Below are 16,209 nucleotides of genomic sequence, written 5' to 3' on the forward strand. Positions count from 1 at the left end.
AAAAAATAAACCATATGTTATTTAGCACAGGTTGATCAACAGAATGCAGCTGTTTTGAGTTGATGCTTTAGTCTTTTCACCATGATATTAGCGTTTGTTGTGATTCACTAACCCGCACTCCTGCCTGGATAAATCTGATGTAAACAAAAGAGAAGGAGCAAATATCATTACTTTAGCAATTCATATTCTCTCCTTTCTCTTTATCCTAATCCCTCATTGTCCACCTTCACTGTGAAGGTGCGAGCAGTGTCCCTGCCTTCTTTTCAGAGGATGACTCCCAGTCCAATGACTCCAGTGACTCTGACAGCAGCAGCAGTCAGAGTGATGATGTGGACCAGGAAACATTCCTTTTGGATGAGCCACTGGAAAGAACAACTAGTGCTTCACAGGCCAACAGTGCAGCCCAGGCTCCACGCTCTATGCAGTGGGCTGTAAGAAACACCCCTAGCCAGAGGGCCACTGGAAGTGCCCCCTCTAGCTCCTCAACACCGGCTGGTAAGTAAAAGTTTGTATGGTTCTGCAGTTTTGTCTTTTTAAATGTATGTCTGTATAACAAAAATAGTAGATTAATTTTACCCATTCTTTTTCTTAGCAAGCTCCACGGGCTTGATATATATTGACCCCACCAACCTGCGTCGCTCCAGTGCAATCAGCTCCAGTGCAGCAGCAGCGGCAGCAGCATTGGAGGCCAGCAACTCCAGCAGCTATCTCACATCTGCCAGCAGTCTGGCCAGGGCCTACAGCATTGTCATTAGGCAGATCTCAGACCTCATGAGTCTGATTCCCAAGTACAACCATCTCGTCTACTCCCAGTACCCTGCTGCCGTAAAGCTCACCTACCAGGATGCAGTCAACCTGCAGGTAAGACACAGTGCCATTACGTGGTGATCAAAACAGGTGTCACCAATAAACCAAAATATAGGTGTACAATATTCACTGTTTTTAAAAAAAAAAAAATTCTATTAAATTATTAAAGTAAAATTAGGTATTTAAGTTATATTAGGTAATATTAGTGGTGATCATCATTTTCATCTGTGTACTAAATGCTGATCTGCCCAGTTAATTCAAAAAGAGTTAAATGTTTGTTTGTTGAACCAGAATTATGTTGAAGAAAAGCTTATTCCCACATGGAACTGGATGGTGTCCATAATGGATTCCACTGAGGCTCAGTTGCGCTATGGCTCAGCCCTGTCATCTGCTGGGGACCCCGGTCACCCCAGTCATCCACTCCATGCCTCTCAGCATTCCGCGCGCAGGGAACGCATGACTGCTAGGGAGGAAGCCAGCCTCCGCACCCTAGAAGGACGCAGGTAAAATGAAAACATTCTATATTAAGACTTAAAGAGACAGCAGAGATTATGTAAAGCCCAATTATTTTTTTTTTAATTTCCTAACCCACAGCATACCATTGTGTTTAAATTTGTTTGCTCGACACTCTGCTCCCTATGAATGCATTTGATGTTTCTGCTTCTGTATTTCTTTCAGGAGAGCAGCCACTCTGCTTACAGCTCGCCAAGGCATGATGTCAGCACGAGGCGACTTCCTGAACTATGCCCTATCACTGATGCGCTCTCACAATGATGAGCATTCTGATGTGCTTCCTGTGCTGGACGTGTGCTCACTAAAGCATGTGGCCTACGTCTTCCAGGCTCTCATCTACTGGATTAAGGCCATGAACCAGCAAACCACACTGGATACTCCACAGATGGATAGAAAGAGGTAAATTTTATAAAGTGAGGTTAAATGAAGAGAACTGACTCTTTCTGTTCACAAGTAGAAAGAAGCATATATACACAAAACATGACTTCCTCAACTATTTTTGAGTTTATGACTACAAAGTTTAAAGATGTGCCTCTAGACTTCTGATTTATCCGCATAGAATTGAATATAATAACTCATTAGACCTCTAAAACCATGTTTTTACGGTTTAAGCTTCCTTGAATTTTATCTTGTGTGGCCAGCAATTTTGTAACTAGTGTTTAAAACTAAAAATGTCACAGAAATCGAGAGATCTTGGAACTGGGTTTGGACAATGAAGATTCTGAACATGAGAATGATGAGGACACCAATCAAAGTGAGTCAGATGAATTATTATTTATCTTTATCTAGCAAGTAAGTAAATGCCTTGTTAGCCTAAGACACCATGCAAGCAATGTCATGCATGCAAGACACCTTAACACTAAATAATTGTTTATTAGTAATATTTCTTTTTCCCCTGTAAGTTTGTAAGTAAGATCTATTTTCTTTGTTTCTGCTTTTCCTCAGGCTCAACTCTGCAAGACAAGGATGAGGACCCAGTTCCTGCTGAGACTGGTCAAAACCACCCTTTCTTCCGTCGCTCTGACTCCATGACCTTTTTGGGTTGCATCCCACCAAATCCCTTTGATGTTCCCCTGGCAGAGGCCATTCCACTAGCAGACCAGCCCCACCTCCTGCAGGTCTGAATCTCTCTGTGTGATCTTCAGGATCCTCCTAAAAAAACATGGTGTTGAAAGATAGAGATATAGGCTGTGACTGAAATCATCCTCTACTCACAATATAGTGTGTGGGACATTTTTTTTTAGTAGCGTCCAGATATGGCTTGTGTAAATCTCATCTATCTATAAGAGTTTTTCTGCCCACCAGTGAACTTATGGACAAGTTGTATGAAAGTGCCACAGCACCTCCAGGTTCTTTAGCCTAATGCTCTGACCAAAAGAAACACAACACAACAGAAAAACCAGAGGGTGATGTTGTGCTTTGACAGGAGATATTTGAGCACTAGTAGTATAGGTGACAATTGTGGCTTGAAGTTAAGGACACTAAACAAACACTGTAGACAGTAGACACGGCATACAGGACACTTGTAAGATTTACATAATTAAAAAGAACACAAGGCCACAACATTAATACTGATTTCATAAAGAACAAGGGTCAGTATAGCCACTCTGAGCAGTCTCCAGCTACACAGCCTCTTAAAAAGGAAAATGTGACACACTGTGGAAAAGTGGTAGAAGTATACAAAGTCCATACACAAATAAAAGTGCAGGTTTAGACCTAAAACATTCATTACAAGTACCACCTCAAATCTTTTACTCAAGTAAACATACTAACCAGATAATCGTACATGTTAAAATACAAACGTAAATGTACAATGTATCTTAAACAATATTGACTATAATAATTATGGCAGAATATGTACAGTAATTAATAAACAATAGTCTAAGATCATTGCTGGCAAAGGTAAAGCTAGTTTTAACCATTTTATGCACCTGCAGGTGGTTTACCCATAATGAAACATCAGCATTCATGAGTTCATAATTTCTTTATTAAAAACATATATTTTCTATATTAAAACTAACAGGTGATGCTGATGTTGTGGCTGATCAGTGTATATAATGGTTAAATGAAGACTTACTGGTGAACCTTATTTTACTACTACTCTTGCAGCCTAATGCCAGGAAGGAGGATCTGTTTGGTCGTCCCTCTCAGGGCTTGTACTCCTCCTCCTCCTCCTACATTGCCACCAAAGGCCTGGCTGAGGCAAGCATGGACAGGAACTGCCTGGAGGTAAACATGGGCTCCTCTCTACCCTCCCCCTCTCAGGTATACCACCCTTTTTCACCTGACAAACACGCTGGCAGCTGTGTTCTAATATGTACGCATAACAGACATCACTGAATTGTTAACTAACTCAATTTTTCTCCAGAAATATAAAACTAGGAATCATCAGTTCCTATTAATTATTTGCACTGTATTTTGAAATCATTGGTAATAATTAAACGTAATAATGGAAATGTTCAATTGTTTTTTTGGATAGTGGTTTTATTAAAGGATATTGGAACATAGCTTGTGTTCGGTGTCCGATTTCCACATTTCCATTTTTCATCGTCACATTGCTATGATTTCGAGACCCACATCTGTTCACATTACTTAAGAACCACTCTATACGTCCTGAAATAGATCCTTCCAACTAAGATGTCTTACTCAGCCAACCTAAAAAATGTGATGAGTATGGAAACTGGCCAACGGAGCACTGAGAACCAGTCACTGACAGAGCAGGTGCTGGAGGCTTCGAAACCAGGGCCTTCACCCCATGACCTTGCTGCCCAGCTGAAGAGCAGCCTTCTTGCTGAGATTGGCCTTACTGAAAGCGATGGACCTCCTCTCCCATCATTCAGGTAGGCACATGGCTGTGCTTTACACTTAGCTGTGTAATGTAAATGCACTGAATATTTTGTCATTTTCTAAATAAAAAATATTCTCAAGCAGTCCGTGGTTTGAAATTGTTTGGCTGTGCTACATGACCTCCATTGTTTCCAAAAGACAGAGACAAAACCCCACTGGGTGACATGCTGCTTCATTTCGAAATTTAACTTAAAGCCTGAAGTGATCTAAATCCCCATAATTTCTCTAGAGATTGTGACTGCTGTATACACAATGGCATCTAAGAGCATTTGAAGGAATTTTTATTTATTTTGATTTTTATGTCAGTTTTTGAAGTGGAGCCAGTGGAGTGGTGTCTGTCTGATGTGTTTTTAATAGATTTTCAATCGTATCGAGTTTTTAAAAATTGTATCGATTGACAGCCCAATACTTACTTGCAGACTAATAGTTAATCACACAAATTTTTATCAGATCTAAGTTTAAGTTGTTTGACAAATTAGGCTAAAGAATTAATGTGACATAATACAGGTTTTGTTTTACCGCTTATAGCAGTTAGAGATACAACAAATTCACGAAGGTTAACACATACAGGCAGAGCCTACATTGTTTTGCTTTTATGGTTGTACTTCTACTTGCTTCACTCACTGTATACCAACAAAAATATTCAGCAAGTAAAGTTAGAATTGTCCTGAATGTCTGATCTCAGCTGGGCTCTGTCTCCTGTCAGCTGCAGTTCTGCTATGTGTTTGACTTGCCCCACCCTCTGTTAGACAGGGAAGCAGACAAGGGAGAAATTGCAACAAAACAACACAACTATAAAGTCACTAATCTCACACAAATTGCATAGAATCACTCAGTATTCTGAGCCAGGTGAGGGCAGCAGTGTGGCCTGTAGCTTCTACACAGTAATTGCCCTTGACCCCCTCTCCAGTGATGAGCTGCCCAACCTGGGCTGTGTTCAGAGTGTAAGCAAAGGGTGTGCAGCCCAGCAGTATGTGTAATTCTTTTTTAACATTTCCATGTGTTATTAAAATAGTTCTAAAATATCAAAATGTTTTCTTTATCTGGACAGACCTCATTGCAGTTTTATGGGCATGATGATCTCACACGACATGCTGCTAGGCCGCTGGCGTCTGTCACTGGAGCTCTTTGGTCGGGTCTTCATGGAGGATGTAGGAGCTGAGCCTGGATCGGTGCGTTTTCATCTGGGCATTCTATTAATTTTAGTAAAAATTGCATTTGTCTATTATCCTGTCTGTTGTGCCTTTAGAAATGTAGTTTTTATTTTTAAACTAAGTAGGAAAAATAAAGTAATAAATATCAATGACGCATTGTGATTTATGTATGATTTATTTTTTACTTTTGGTTGACTTGTTTGCCTCTCTTTTTTTTAATCCAGATTCTGACAGAGCTTGGTGGCTTTGAGGTAAAGGAATCAAAGTTCCGTCGAGAGATGGAGAAACTAAGGAACCTGCAGTCCCGTGACCTAGCCCTGGAGGTGGACCGGGATCGGGACCAGCTAATTCAGCAGACCATGCGCCAGCTAAATACGCATTTTGGCAGGCGCTGCACAACTACACCCATGGCTGTACACAGAGTGAAGGTCACCTTTAAAGATGAGCCAGGCGAGGGCAGTGGTGTGGCCCGCAGCTTCTACACGGCAATTGCCCTGGCCCTTCTCTCCAACGATAAGCTGCCCAACCTGGACTGTGTTCAGAGTGTCAGCAAGGGCATGCAGGCCAGCAGTACGTGTCATCACGATTACAATTCAAGTATGACAATACATAGAAACTACACTGATTTTTTATTTTCTATTTTTATGGTATATATTTGTGATGTTAAAATCAATAACTACATGAGAAATGTATTTTGCATAATAAAATTGTCACTAAAATGTGAAGATTTTGTATTTGGTGTTCGTTTGTGTAGATCTAATGCAGCGATTGAGGAACAGAGACCGGGAAAGAGAGAGGAGAAGTGGAGGGCTTCGAGCAGGATCTCGGAGAGACCGAGACAGGTAATATTCAGCCTAATTATTTATTTCATTAATTGAATGTATGTATTATAATGTGCCACAAGTCTTGAACTGGGTTGGGGGTACCCACAGGTGACGGGTTAAAACAAAATAAAAAAAAGAAACACATGAAATCGCAGATAAAGGCACAAGTCAATTCAGGTGGGTAGCAGGTGAAATAAAGATGAGAATTTTAATAGAATACAAATAATTACATCATATTTAATTATCATTTCATACATGATTAACATAATTGGTTATATTTGTGTAACGTTGCATTGCATAAGCAAATGGAGTTGTGCACATCTGAATTGGACAGCTTTCACAGCCAAGTCATTGTCCAGGTCCTGCTTATAAGCGGACTACAATTTTGGATTAGTGAGTGGCTGTATTGGTCATTTGGGGTGGCACTGTTTGTGTAACTAATGTGCTTATGCCACAGGTATGGATTGGGTTGTGGGTTCTGACAGGCTGGGTTGGGTTGGATGCAGATTGGATTTCTTCATAAATGGGGGAAAGGATTGGAAAATTGGGACTGCAGAACTCTGTCTGAGATGTTTGTCATCTACAGAGATTCAAGAAGGCAGCTGTCGATAGACACAAGGCCTTTCAGGCCTTCATCAGAAGGCAACCCCAGTGACGAGCCTGACCCTCTGCCTGCACACAGACAAGCCCTGGGGGAAAGGCTCTACCCACGTGTCCACGCAATGCAACCGGTAGTAATTTTGATTTTATCAACAGCTGTAGAATTGCATGAAATTTTATTTGCACATTGACAGACCTGCTCATGGATCTTTGTTTAGCTTAAGTAGGTTTTTATTGACTATATACAATACTTAGATCAGCTGTGTCTGTGTGTCTTGATAGGCTTTTGCCAGTAAAATCACAGGCATGTTGCTGGAGCTGTCCCCTGCACAGTTACTGCTGCTGTTGGCCAGTGAAGATTCTCTCAGAGCAAGAGTGGAAGAGGCTATGGAACTTCTTATTGCACATGGAAGGTAAAATAACGGGCACACAGCCACAGAAGCACGGTGGCCATTGTTAGCTGTGTAGTAATACACATATTGTATATGGTGATAAGTTAATAATGCTTGCCTGCATTAAAGAAAGTATTGATGATGACTGATGCTGGACTAACTAACGTCTGTCCTCTGTTGCCTTTCTAGGGAAAATGGTGCTGACAGTATATTGGACTTAGGTCTACTAGAAGCTCCGGAGAAAGCACAAGTAGAGACATTTCTGTTTTCACTCTATACTTACCCACCATATTGTGATTCACTGAATTTATGTCCAACTCAAACAACTGGGCTGAGTTGACATACTTTTATTCCATTGAGTACATTATGTCCATTGGAAATCACTATTAGTACTTCTGCTAACAGTTTTACATAGCAGAAGGTTTTGCTTACCTAAATCTGTCCCCTCCTCGCTTGTGTTTGTGTTTCTAGCAGCAGGAGAACCGTAAGCGTCATGGTTCAACCCGCAGCGTAGTAGACATGGAACTGGACGATCCAGATGATGGGGACGACAATGCTCCACTCTTCTATCAACCTGGCAAACGAGGATTCTACTCACCACGACCTGGCAAAAACACAGAGGCCAGACTCAACTGCTTTCGTAACATTGGCAGGTAATGTTTGTTCTTGAATTATATGTTTTAGTTTGGGAAAAACAAGATTTTCTCAGTCTTAAGAAGTGGATAGAGTTGGTGTAAATACATTAAAGCTTGAATTAAGTAGCTGTGACCAAAATAGTATTTCCTTCTTTGCAGAATACTTGGGTTATGCCTACTACAGAATGAACTTTGTCCGATCACATTGAACAGACATGTCATCAAAGTGCTGCTTGGGAGGAAGGTAAAAAAAACAAAAAAAAAAATGTTTTTCTGACATTTTTAAACTTAGTTCATTATTTTGGTCTTTATCAGAAAGAAGTTGTTAATTGTTATGTTTGATTCTGCAGGTGAATTGGCATGATTTTGCATTCTTTGATCCAGTAATGTATGAAAGCCTGAGACAGCTGATCCGCCATTCACAGGCTGGAGAAGCAGATGCAGTATTTGCTGCCATGGATCTGGCTTTTGCCATTGACCTCTGTAAAGAGGAAGGGGCTGGACAGGTAATAGACCAGACTACAGTATTCTCCTAATTAAAGATGTTTAGTTAAGAGCTTGATTCGTGCCTGTGCATTGAATCTATGGTGTAGGTTTGACAGAGTAATTGCTGCGTGAGAGACACACCAATGCTTAATTGTTAATGCCACAACGAACAAGTATGAATCATATTAAAATGTTATCAAATTCATACTTAAGTGCTCCTAGTTAGTAGATACCAAAAATGTAATTTTTTTTAGTTTTAATTAAACTTTATCAGAAATCACAACGGAATTAATTGACCAGCAGTTTTGGGCTGTAAAGCGTTACTAGTAATGTTACTTTTCCCAGTAATGAGTGGCATAATCAGAAATAACATTTCAGTAATAATATTGCAGTTAGTTTAATTTTGTTGTCACAATGGCAAAGATTGATTTGAAATCCATCTTTCAGTATTTGCACTTAAGTACATTCTTAACTACTAGCAGCGCCATGCTAATATCGTCCTGTATCCTACAGCGAGAGGCTGGAAACATTTTCAGTCACTTTGATTTTTTTAGGATGAACAATGATAATGTTGTAAATTGTCTATGGGTATTGGTAAGATTCTTAATGCTGAAAAGCAACCTCAAATTTCTTAAAATAAGAAGGCACATCAATATGAAACTCATGGAGATATAGTGCATCCAGAGTATTTCAAATTGATTAAATTCATTATTTTTCTCAGAGTTCTACAAACAATACCCCATAATAATGCGCACATTTTTTTTTTTTAAATGTTTGCAAGTTTCTTGAAAATAATAAACTAAAAAACATCACATATAGGTCCTTGACATGTTACTACAACTTGATTGGTGTCCACCTCTGGAAAATTCAGTTGTTGGTTTGATTTGGAAATATATGGTCCCACAGTCCCACAACAATTTAAAAGGTAAACTACAAAGAACAAGTTAAAAAAATTACTTCAAATCATTAAAACAAATGATGCAATAACCTATAAACATTGTGACCAATCTTCAAGTTCAATCTTCATGGTGGTTTTCTCTCTAATTTCTTCTGGTGTCAGAGCTTACCAGCATTTAACACACTGTAGATCAGTCTTTACCACTGTCTCATCCTGATTCTTGGAGAAGACAGACAAACTCGTTGGTTCTTGTCTTGATACGAACCTGGCTGACTAGACCAGGTTCTTCCTTTTATTGTGTGGATGAATTTGCCAATCAGCCATAAGTTTTGAGGCGCTGACTCGTCACCAACACAATTCCCTCAGGAAAAAATTGCGGCTTTGCATGTGCCCATTTTTGCTGCCTTAGGAGCTCGGGCAGCTATTTCTTAGCCCAGCGTTTCCAAAAGAGATCTGCCATATACTGGACTTGTCTCCATCTATGGCGGGCGAAAAGGCTATGTTACTGGAAAATTCCTGGAGGCATAGATGGTTGGGTTTTTAAGAGAAGAAGTTGATCTGGTGTCAATGCCTCCAAGTCATTTGGATTATTAGTAGGTGTAGTTATTGGCAGACTTTTTATAATGGCTTCCATTGTCTGAACGTATTTCCAAAACCTGACACCTTCTTGCAATAAAATGTTGAAGAGCATTAATAAACGAGTCTGTGTCCAATTTATGTGGACTGCTCTGGTAGCCAGGCATGTAAATACTGATTGAATGCACCCTTGAAAGTGCATTTTGATCCAGATCTAGTTCCTTTATTTCTATCGCCTTTTCCTCTTCTGGAATGGCCACTAGCACCATCCTGAAGCCACCCATGTGAAACACAGTCTTTAAACTGTGGTAAAGAGACTCTGCCTTTTCAGTAGACTGAATTTTTGCAGTCATCAACATAAAAATTCTGTAGCACCGTATTTAGCGTGCATTAGCATTAAACAGATGTGTGTTTTCCTCTGCACCTTGCCTGAGAGCATAGCTTGCACAGCTAGGTGATGAGGTGGCCCCAAACAGATGGTCCTGCATACTGTATTCTGCAATCGGCTGACTGGTGTCACCATCTGGCCACCACCTGAGTAGGTCAGCATCATCTGACTGGACTTTTACCTGGTGAAACATAATTTCCACATCCGCCATTGCATCAATCTCTTGACGCAATGTAGTCAGAACACCAATTATTGTACTGATAGGATTTGGTCCTTGAGGGAGCTGCTCATCTAACGAGGTTCCCCGATGAGAAGCACCGCAATGAAATGCCACCCGAAGTTTACGCTTTTTAGGGTATCTGCATCCTCTTGCCGTGGGATGTTGTCTTTGCTCACTGGATGGAATATCCTTTTGTGGGGGAAAAAAAAAAGTCACCACGTTACTAGTCACCTTACTAGACCTTGTTTTCCCCCATAGTTGTAAGGAGAAGGTTAACCTTTTTCCTATGTAGATTCAGATCATCGAGAAGTTTATCTGTGTGAAACGTGGCTATGCTGCCAGGATCCAAGAATGCATACTTGCAGTGGTGGTGAAGGTCTTTTTACTACCACCTGCCTCCCTGGCTTGATACTTGAAGGGCACGTTATGTGTTCTTAAGGTTTGTCCGTTACATCCCCAAAGTAAGGATGCAAGGCTTCTTTGTTAACAAACCCCACTAGGTCTTTAAACATAGCCTTATGCTCGTATTTCTCATTAATGTCAAAAACCACATTCCTCCACTTCTTTCTTAACTCGTATGGAAACTTAGAAACAATCGCCTGCAGCATAAAGCTCTTCCACATATTCAAATATACCATTGCATTTCCACAGTTGGTCAGGAAAAGAGGGAATGAGTTGATTCCATATCCTTAGCCTTAATGTTTTGCTGCAGAGTGAAACGAACTTGTTTTGGATTTCCTGGATATCCTTGAGGGACATCACAGACACACTGTCTTCAGGAGTTACATTGTCATTTGCCTTATTTGCTTCCTCTATGTGCTGATGGGCCTCTTATAATCCCATGGGCAAAATCGTCACAGAATATTCTAAATAAACTTGCCTTTGGCTCAAACCAGCATTGCTGATCACTATTCATTTAAGCTTGATTAGAACTTCTTTGACTGAGGTATTTATATCTCAAAACTCACCAAACAGTTGGTTGAACTCTGTCATCCATTTGGTTTCCACACGCTCCACACAGAAATCATCATCATTTAACAAAGTATCTTGTTCTTTTGTTTGGCCAGCTGGTCCAACTTGGCTTTTTGTGCATCTAACCGACTTTACAAAGAATTCTCCACGGCCTTAAGACTTTCTTTGCTCTTGTATCTCCTTCCATTATTCGCTAAATATGACTCCACGTGTTTAGTCTGTGTAGAGAGGGTTTCTTACTGATGTAGAGCTGATCTTACCCGTATCCGATGGTCCAACAATTATCCACTCCAGAGATCGTTGTGACGATGATGAACACTGAACATTTATTGAATTTCACGTTTCTCAACTTAGCTGATAAAGGAGTAATTCTACAGTACACTTTTACGAATACTAATTTAACAAACAAGTTCAGAAATCAATTCCAACAAATAAGGCAAGAAACTGTGTGCCTCCACAACTACACACTGAACCTTTCACTTCTACCTCGTTGCGCTCCCCACTACCTTATAGTCCATTTTCTAATAGCTGTATCTTGTAGCTATAGCTGTCTGTTCTTTCAAAAGCTGAGCTGAATTCACTCCCTCTCTTCCAACAAACTATATACATAGTTTCTACGACAACTACTTAAACGATTTAAAAGGTAAACTTCAAAGGATTACATAAAGGCAAACTTCAAAGGCACTTATGAGGTCATAACTGACATAATCAGTACGCATACGTAAGCTTCTTAATCTAACTAACTTTACAATACACAATATAGACAAAAATTGAGAAAACCATGGTTTGCTCAGACAGAGGTGTACAGAGACATCCTTCTGTTCCATAGCGCTCTGGACCTCAGACTGGGGGGATGGTTCATCTATTAAGAGGACAATTGACTCTGTTTGTAGAATTTTGAGGAAAATAATGAATGTAATCAAGTTTGGAATAAGGCTGTAACTTAACAAATGTGGAAAAAGTTAAGTGCAAATACTTTTGAATGTAAGCCCAACCTCTGAGGGAGGGACACTGGTTAGAAGCTAGCAGCATTTTGTACTTGAAAGTTAGAATACTGGTTACAGTACTGGTTACTTGTTCTGTTTCAATCATGTAACATTGAAATGCATATAATATGCAGCATATCAATGTACACTACTTAAGTACTTAGGGTCAACGGTTCAGAGCAACGGTGAGTGTGGAAAAGAGGTGAAGAGGCGAGTGCAGGCAGGTTGGAACGGGTGGAGAAAAGTGTCAGGTGTGTTGTGTGATAAGAGTATCAGTGAGAATGAAAGGAAAGGTGTTCAAGACGGTGGTGAGACCAGCGATGTGGTTCGGCTTAGAGACAGTGGCACTGAAGAAAAGACAGGAGGCAGAGCTTAAGATGTTGAGGTTCTCTTTGGGAGTGACGAGGATGGACAGGATCAGGAATGAGGACATCAGACGGACGGCTCATGTTAAATGTTTTGGAGATAAAGTCAGAGAAGCCAGATTGAGGTGGTTTGGACATGTTCAGAGAAGACATTGTGAATATATCAGTAGAAGGATGCTGAGGTTGGAGCTGCCAGGCAGGAGGTCTAGAGGAAGACCAAAGAGGAGATTTATGGATGTAGTGAGAGAGGACATGAAGTTAGTTGGTGTGAGAGAAGAGGATGCAGAGGATAGAGTTAGATGGAGGCACATGATTTGCTGTGGCGACCCCTGAAAGGGAACAGCCGAAAGGAAAAGAAGAAGATATCAATGTACACTACTGAAAGTAGAATCTGTTTGTCTGAGTGCCTTACTAGAAGGATTTATGATTAATATCTATTGTGAAATTGGTTTGTCATTAATTGTCGTCTTCTTCTTCCTGGTTTAGGTCGAGCTGCTTTCTGGTGGGGTCAACATGCCAGTTACTCCACTTAACGTATATGAGTATGTGAGGAAATATGCAGAATACAGAATGCTGGTGGTGGCTGAGCAGCCTCTTCATGTAAGTAAAAGGGGGAAAAAAACAAAACGATAAGGCCAGAGATTTTCAATGTTTTTGTCAATGTCAACTTATCCACACAAGGACTAAGAACAAGAACACAGAAATGAACGATGAAATGAAAGTAGCAACCCTAACATCTGTGAACCCAGCATCGTATTTAGGTAATTGATCTGTGCCATAAACCCTTTTTGGACCAAAAACAAACTTCTACTGCTGGGCTTGTACTAGATCTGGTATACAGCTGGTTTAACTTTAAAAAAAACCTGCGTTTCTTTTCTGCAGGTAATAAAGCGACTGTAGTGCTCTGTCTTTACAAAAACAGCACATTACTAAATCTGGTCAAATATTTCTGCACTTAGTTTGCAATGCTTAATGATTATCTTTCATAAGAACTGTAATTAATGCTCCCTAACTTTGAACTTACCATAGTAATATTAGCCTTTTATTGGCTATAGCCTTTAGCAACGAACTACCATCAAAGTGAAATTTTATTTCTTACCCTTAACTTGGTCTTATTGGTCACAATAACCCCACACCTACCTCCTGACAAAAGTGGCTTTTGATTCTAGACCAGTAAAGACTTTGTGCTACTCTTGTGCCATTTTTGTCCCAGCCCAGACCCAGTTTTTGTGCAGAAGAACTAGTTTTAATGTTGGCACTGGCTCTGAATAATTTTTGGAACTAGCTTGGTGGCAAAGGTGTAATAGAGCTACATTGTTGTCCAGAGCTATTTAACACATGAATGACAACCATTTCATGCAGTGACAACTTTCACAACTACTTTGCCCATATCATTTTAAAGTGGTTGTCACTTGTATTGCTTTTTTGCTTTCAAAAGTATATAGCTTGTTTTCTCTGGCCTTATTCTTTATGTTCAAATTGTGTCCATCTTTGTTTTGTAATAACACATTTTAACAGCCAACAACATACTTATAGTAATATTATTTATTTGGATCCGTCCGTGTTAGGCAATGAGGAAGGGTTTGCTAGATGTACTTCCTAAGAATGCACTGGAGGACCTGACTGCGGAGGACTTCAGGCTGCTCGTTAACGGCTGTGGAGAAGTCAACGTCCAGATGCTCATTAGCTTCACCTCTTTTAATGATGAATCTGGTATGGCTGCTTTTCAAGGATGGTTTTGCTCTGTGTGCATCTGTTAATTGTTCTGTCTTGGCGGTCTAAACAATAATGAAATATTTAATGTATATTTTTTAATGCAATAAAATAAGGGAAGACTTACTCTTTATTCAACAGGGGAAAATGCAGACAAACTATTGCAATTTAAACGCTGGTTTTGGTCCATAGTGGAGAAGATGAGCATGACTGAGAGGCAAGATCTTGTAAGTCTGTTTTTGTTTTAATTAAAAAAACAAAAACTGTCACCAGTGTTTTCCATTATTATTGCTGCTGCACAGTATTTTGACCATACAATGTAAATACTAACAGATTAAGGAGTATTTTCAGTATTATTAGTTACTCCCTCCAAGAACAACATGATGCATTGCTTTTGTTGTCTCCATGTAAACGATTGATTTGAAATCCAACATTTTATATTTATTTTATATATATTTTGTAGTTGTTGCACATAATACATTCTTAACTATAAGCTGCACAAAGATGGAAGTCCCTATGATGAAAGGTTATAACATTATAGTAATGTTTAATGGAAATTCTGTGCAGCTCTTGGTAATATTCTGTGAAAAGCAAAACCTCAATCTTCTTGAAATACAACAATCGTGTGAAGCTTTTGGAGACTCATCCCAACAAAGATGAACTCACTCCAGCCACAGAGAATGACTTTAACGGCTAAACTACTAAAACTGGATTTTAATCGTCAACAGCAGGGTACAACAAGCCACAAAGAACTAACAAAGGTTGTGGCTGCATATAATATGGATTAAGCCCATTCCAGCCACAGAGGAGGACACAGAATGGATTAGTTAGTTTAGAATTTCGATGACAGTCATGACTCAATTTTAATAACTCATTGCTCAGCTAGTCTAACAATAACTAATGTAACAGATTCCTTTGCTCATCCTCAGGTCTACTTCTGGACCTCCAGCCCATCGCTCCCAGCCAGCGAGGAGGGTTTCCAGCCGATGCCCTCTATCACCATCCGACCTCCAGACGACCAGCATCTCCCCACAGCCAATACTTGCATCTCACGTCTCTACGTGCCACTCTATTCTTCAAAACAGATACTCAAACAGAAACTCCTGTTAGCCATTAAGACAAAGAACTTTGGTTTTGTGTAGAGGTTCGACAAGGTTCAAAAAAGGAAAAAAAAAAAAACATGTTTACTGTTGTGTAATATTTACTTAGCTCCATTTTGTAGATTTATTTTTTGTCTATACAGTTTTATGAAACTCAACATACTGTCGCTATCTCCCCAGGCGGTAATATTTGTGTTGTAAACACAAACAGCTTGTTATTTTTATTTTGGTTTTTAGTGTTTTATTTCCTATTTTGTGTTTATGAAGAGGTATACAGTCCAGAACATTCCTGCATTGGCACTGTAAAATGTCTGCAGCCCACAGCTCTGCTCTATTGGCTTCAACCTTTGCTTCCCAGGAATTTGGTTTGACAGAAAGCTGTCTGCCGAAACCCAGCCAAAGATGACAACAATAGATGTATTTAAAATAAGAAAAGACGCACTGTGATTATGAGTTTTTCCTTCCCCAGAAAAGTACTAGTCACTGACAGTTCGCTGCTGCCTTTGTGAAAAGTCCTTTTTTTTTCTTGTACAGGGGGAGTAGGGAATTTCAAAATAAACTTGGATGCAAATAAGTTGTTTTGTGGTATTTTTTTAAATTGCTCAATGTTGACAAAGTAAAAATTGAAAAGTTTGAAAAATTGACACAGCAAATAGTGAAGCAGGACTGAACATGATTGGAACATTTTGAGGAGTTTTTGGCCAATCGGCAAGAACGGTTTTATGGGCCCCGC

At 39.8% G+C, this 16,209-nt stretch overlaps 1 protein-coding gene across 16 annotated transcripts in view; it reads left to right on the forward strand.

Annotated features, from left to right (window-relative positions):
* ubr5 (ubiquitin protein ligase E3 component n-recognin 5) overlaps positions 1-16,050 on the forward strand; it is a 37,245-nt gene extending 21,195 nt beyond the window's left edge. For 6 of the 16 annotated variants that reach the window (XM_067508925.1, XM_067508927.1, XM_067508930.1 and 3 more), the window contains 21 exons: positions 238-495; positions 593-861; positions 1,099-1,310; positions 1,486-1,719; positions 2,001-2,074; positions 2,266-2,438; positions 3,430-3,585; positions 3,943-4,160; positions 5,219-5,339; positions 5,546-5,918; positions 6,076-6,163; positions 6,732-6,876; positions 7,028-7,158; positions 7,327-7,387; positions 7,609-7,790; positions 7,932-8,016; positions 8,123-8,278; positions 13,150-13,263; positions 14,232-14,376; positions 14,518-14,603; positions 15,306-16,050. In XM_067508925.1, the coding sequence (XP_067365026.1) occupies positions 238-495; positions 593-861; positions 1,099-1,310; positions 1,486-1,719; positions 2,001-2,074; positions 2,266-2,438; positions 3,430-3,585; positions 3,943-4,160; positions 5,219-5,339; positions 5,546-5,918; positions 6,076-6,163; positions 6,732-6,876; positions 7,028-7,158; positions 7,327-7,387; positions 7,609-7,790; positions 7,932-8,016; positions 8,123-8,278; positions 13,150-13,263; positions 14,232-14,376; positions 14,518-14,603; positions 15,306-15,518 (3,494 nt within the window). In that variant the 3' untranslated portion in view covers positions 15,519-16,050. The remainder of the gene's footprint in view (positions 1-237; positions 496-592; positions 862-1,098; positions 1,311-1,485; positions 1,720-2,000; positions 2,075-2,265; positions 2,439-3,429; positions 3,586-3,942; positions 4,161-5,218; positions 5,340-5,545; positions 5,919-6,075; positions 6,164-6,731; positions 6,877-7,027; positions 7,159-7,326; positions 7,388-7,608; positions 7,791-7,931; positions 8,017-8,122; positions 8,279-13,149; positions 13,264-14,231; positions 14,377-14,517; positions 14,604-15,305) is intronic. The other 10 variants (XM_067508931.1, XM_067508933.1, XM_067508935.1 and 7 more) reach the window with 7 other exon arrangements.
* The last annotated feature ends 159 nt before the right edge of the window (positions 16,051-16,209 follow it).

This window comes from Channa argus, chromosome 7 (assembly GCF_033026475.1).
Source record: "Channa argus isolate prfri chromosome 7, Channa argus male v1.0, whole genome shotgun sequence".
Classification (NCBI taxonomy): domain Eukaryota; kingdom Metazoa; phylum Chordata; class Actinopteri; order Anabantiformes; family Channidae; genus Channa; species Channa argus.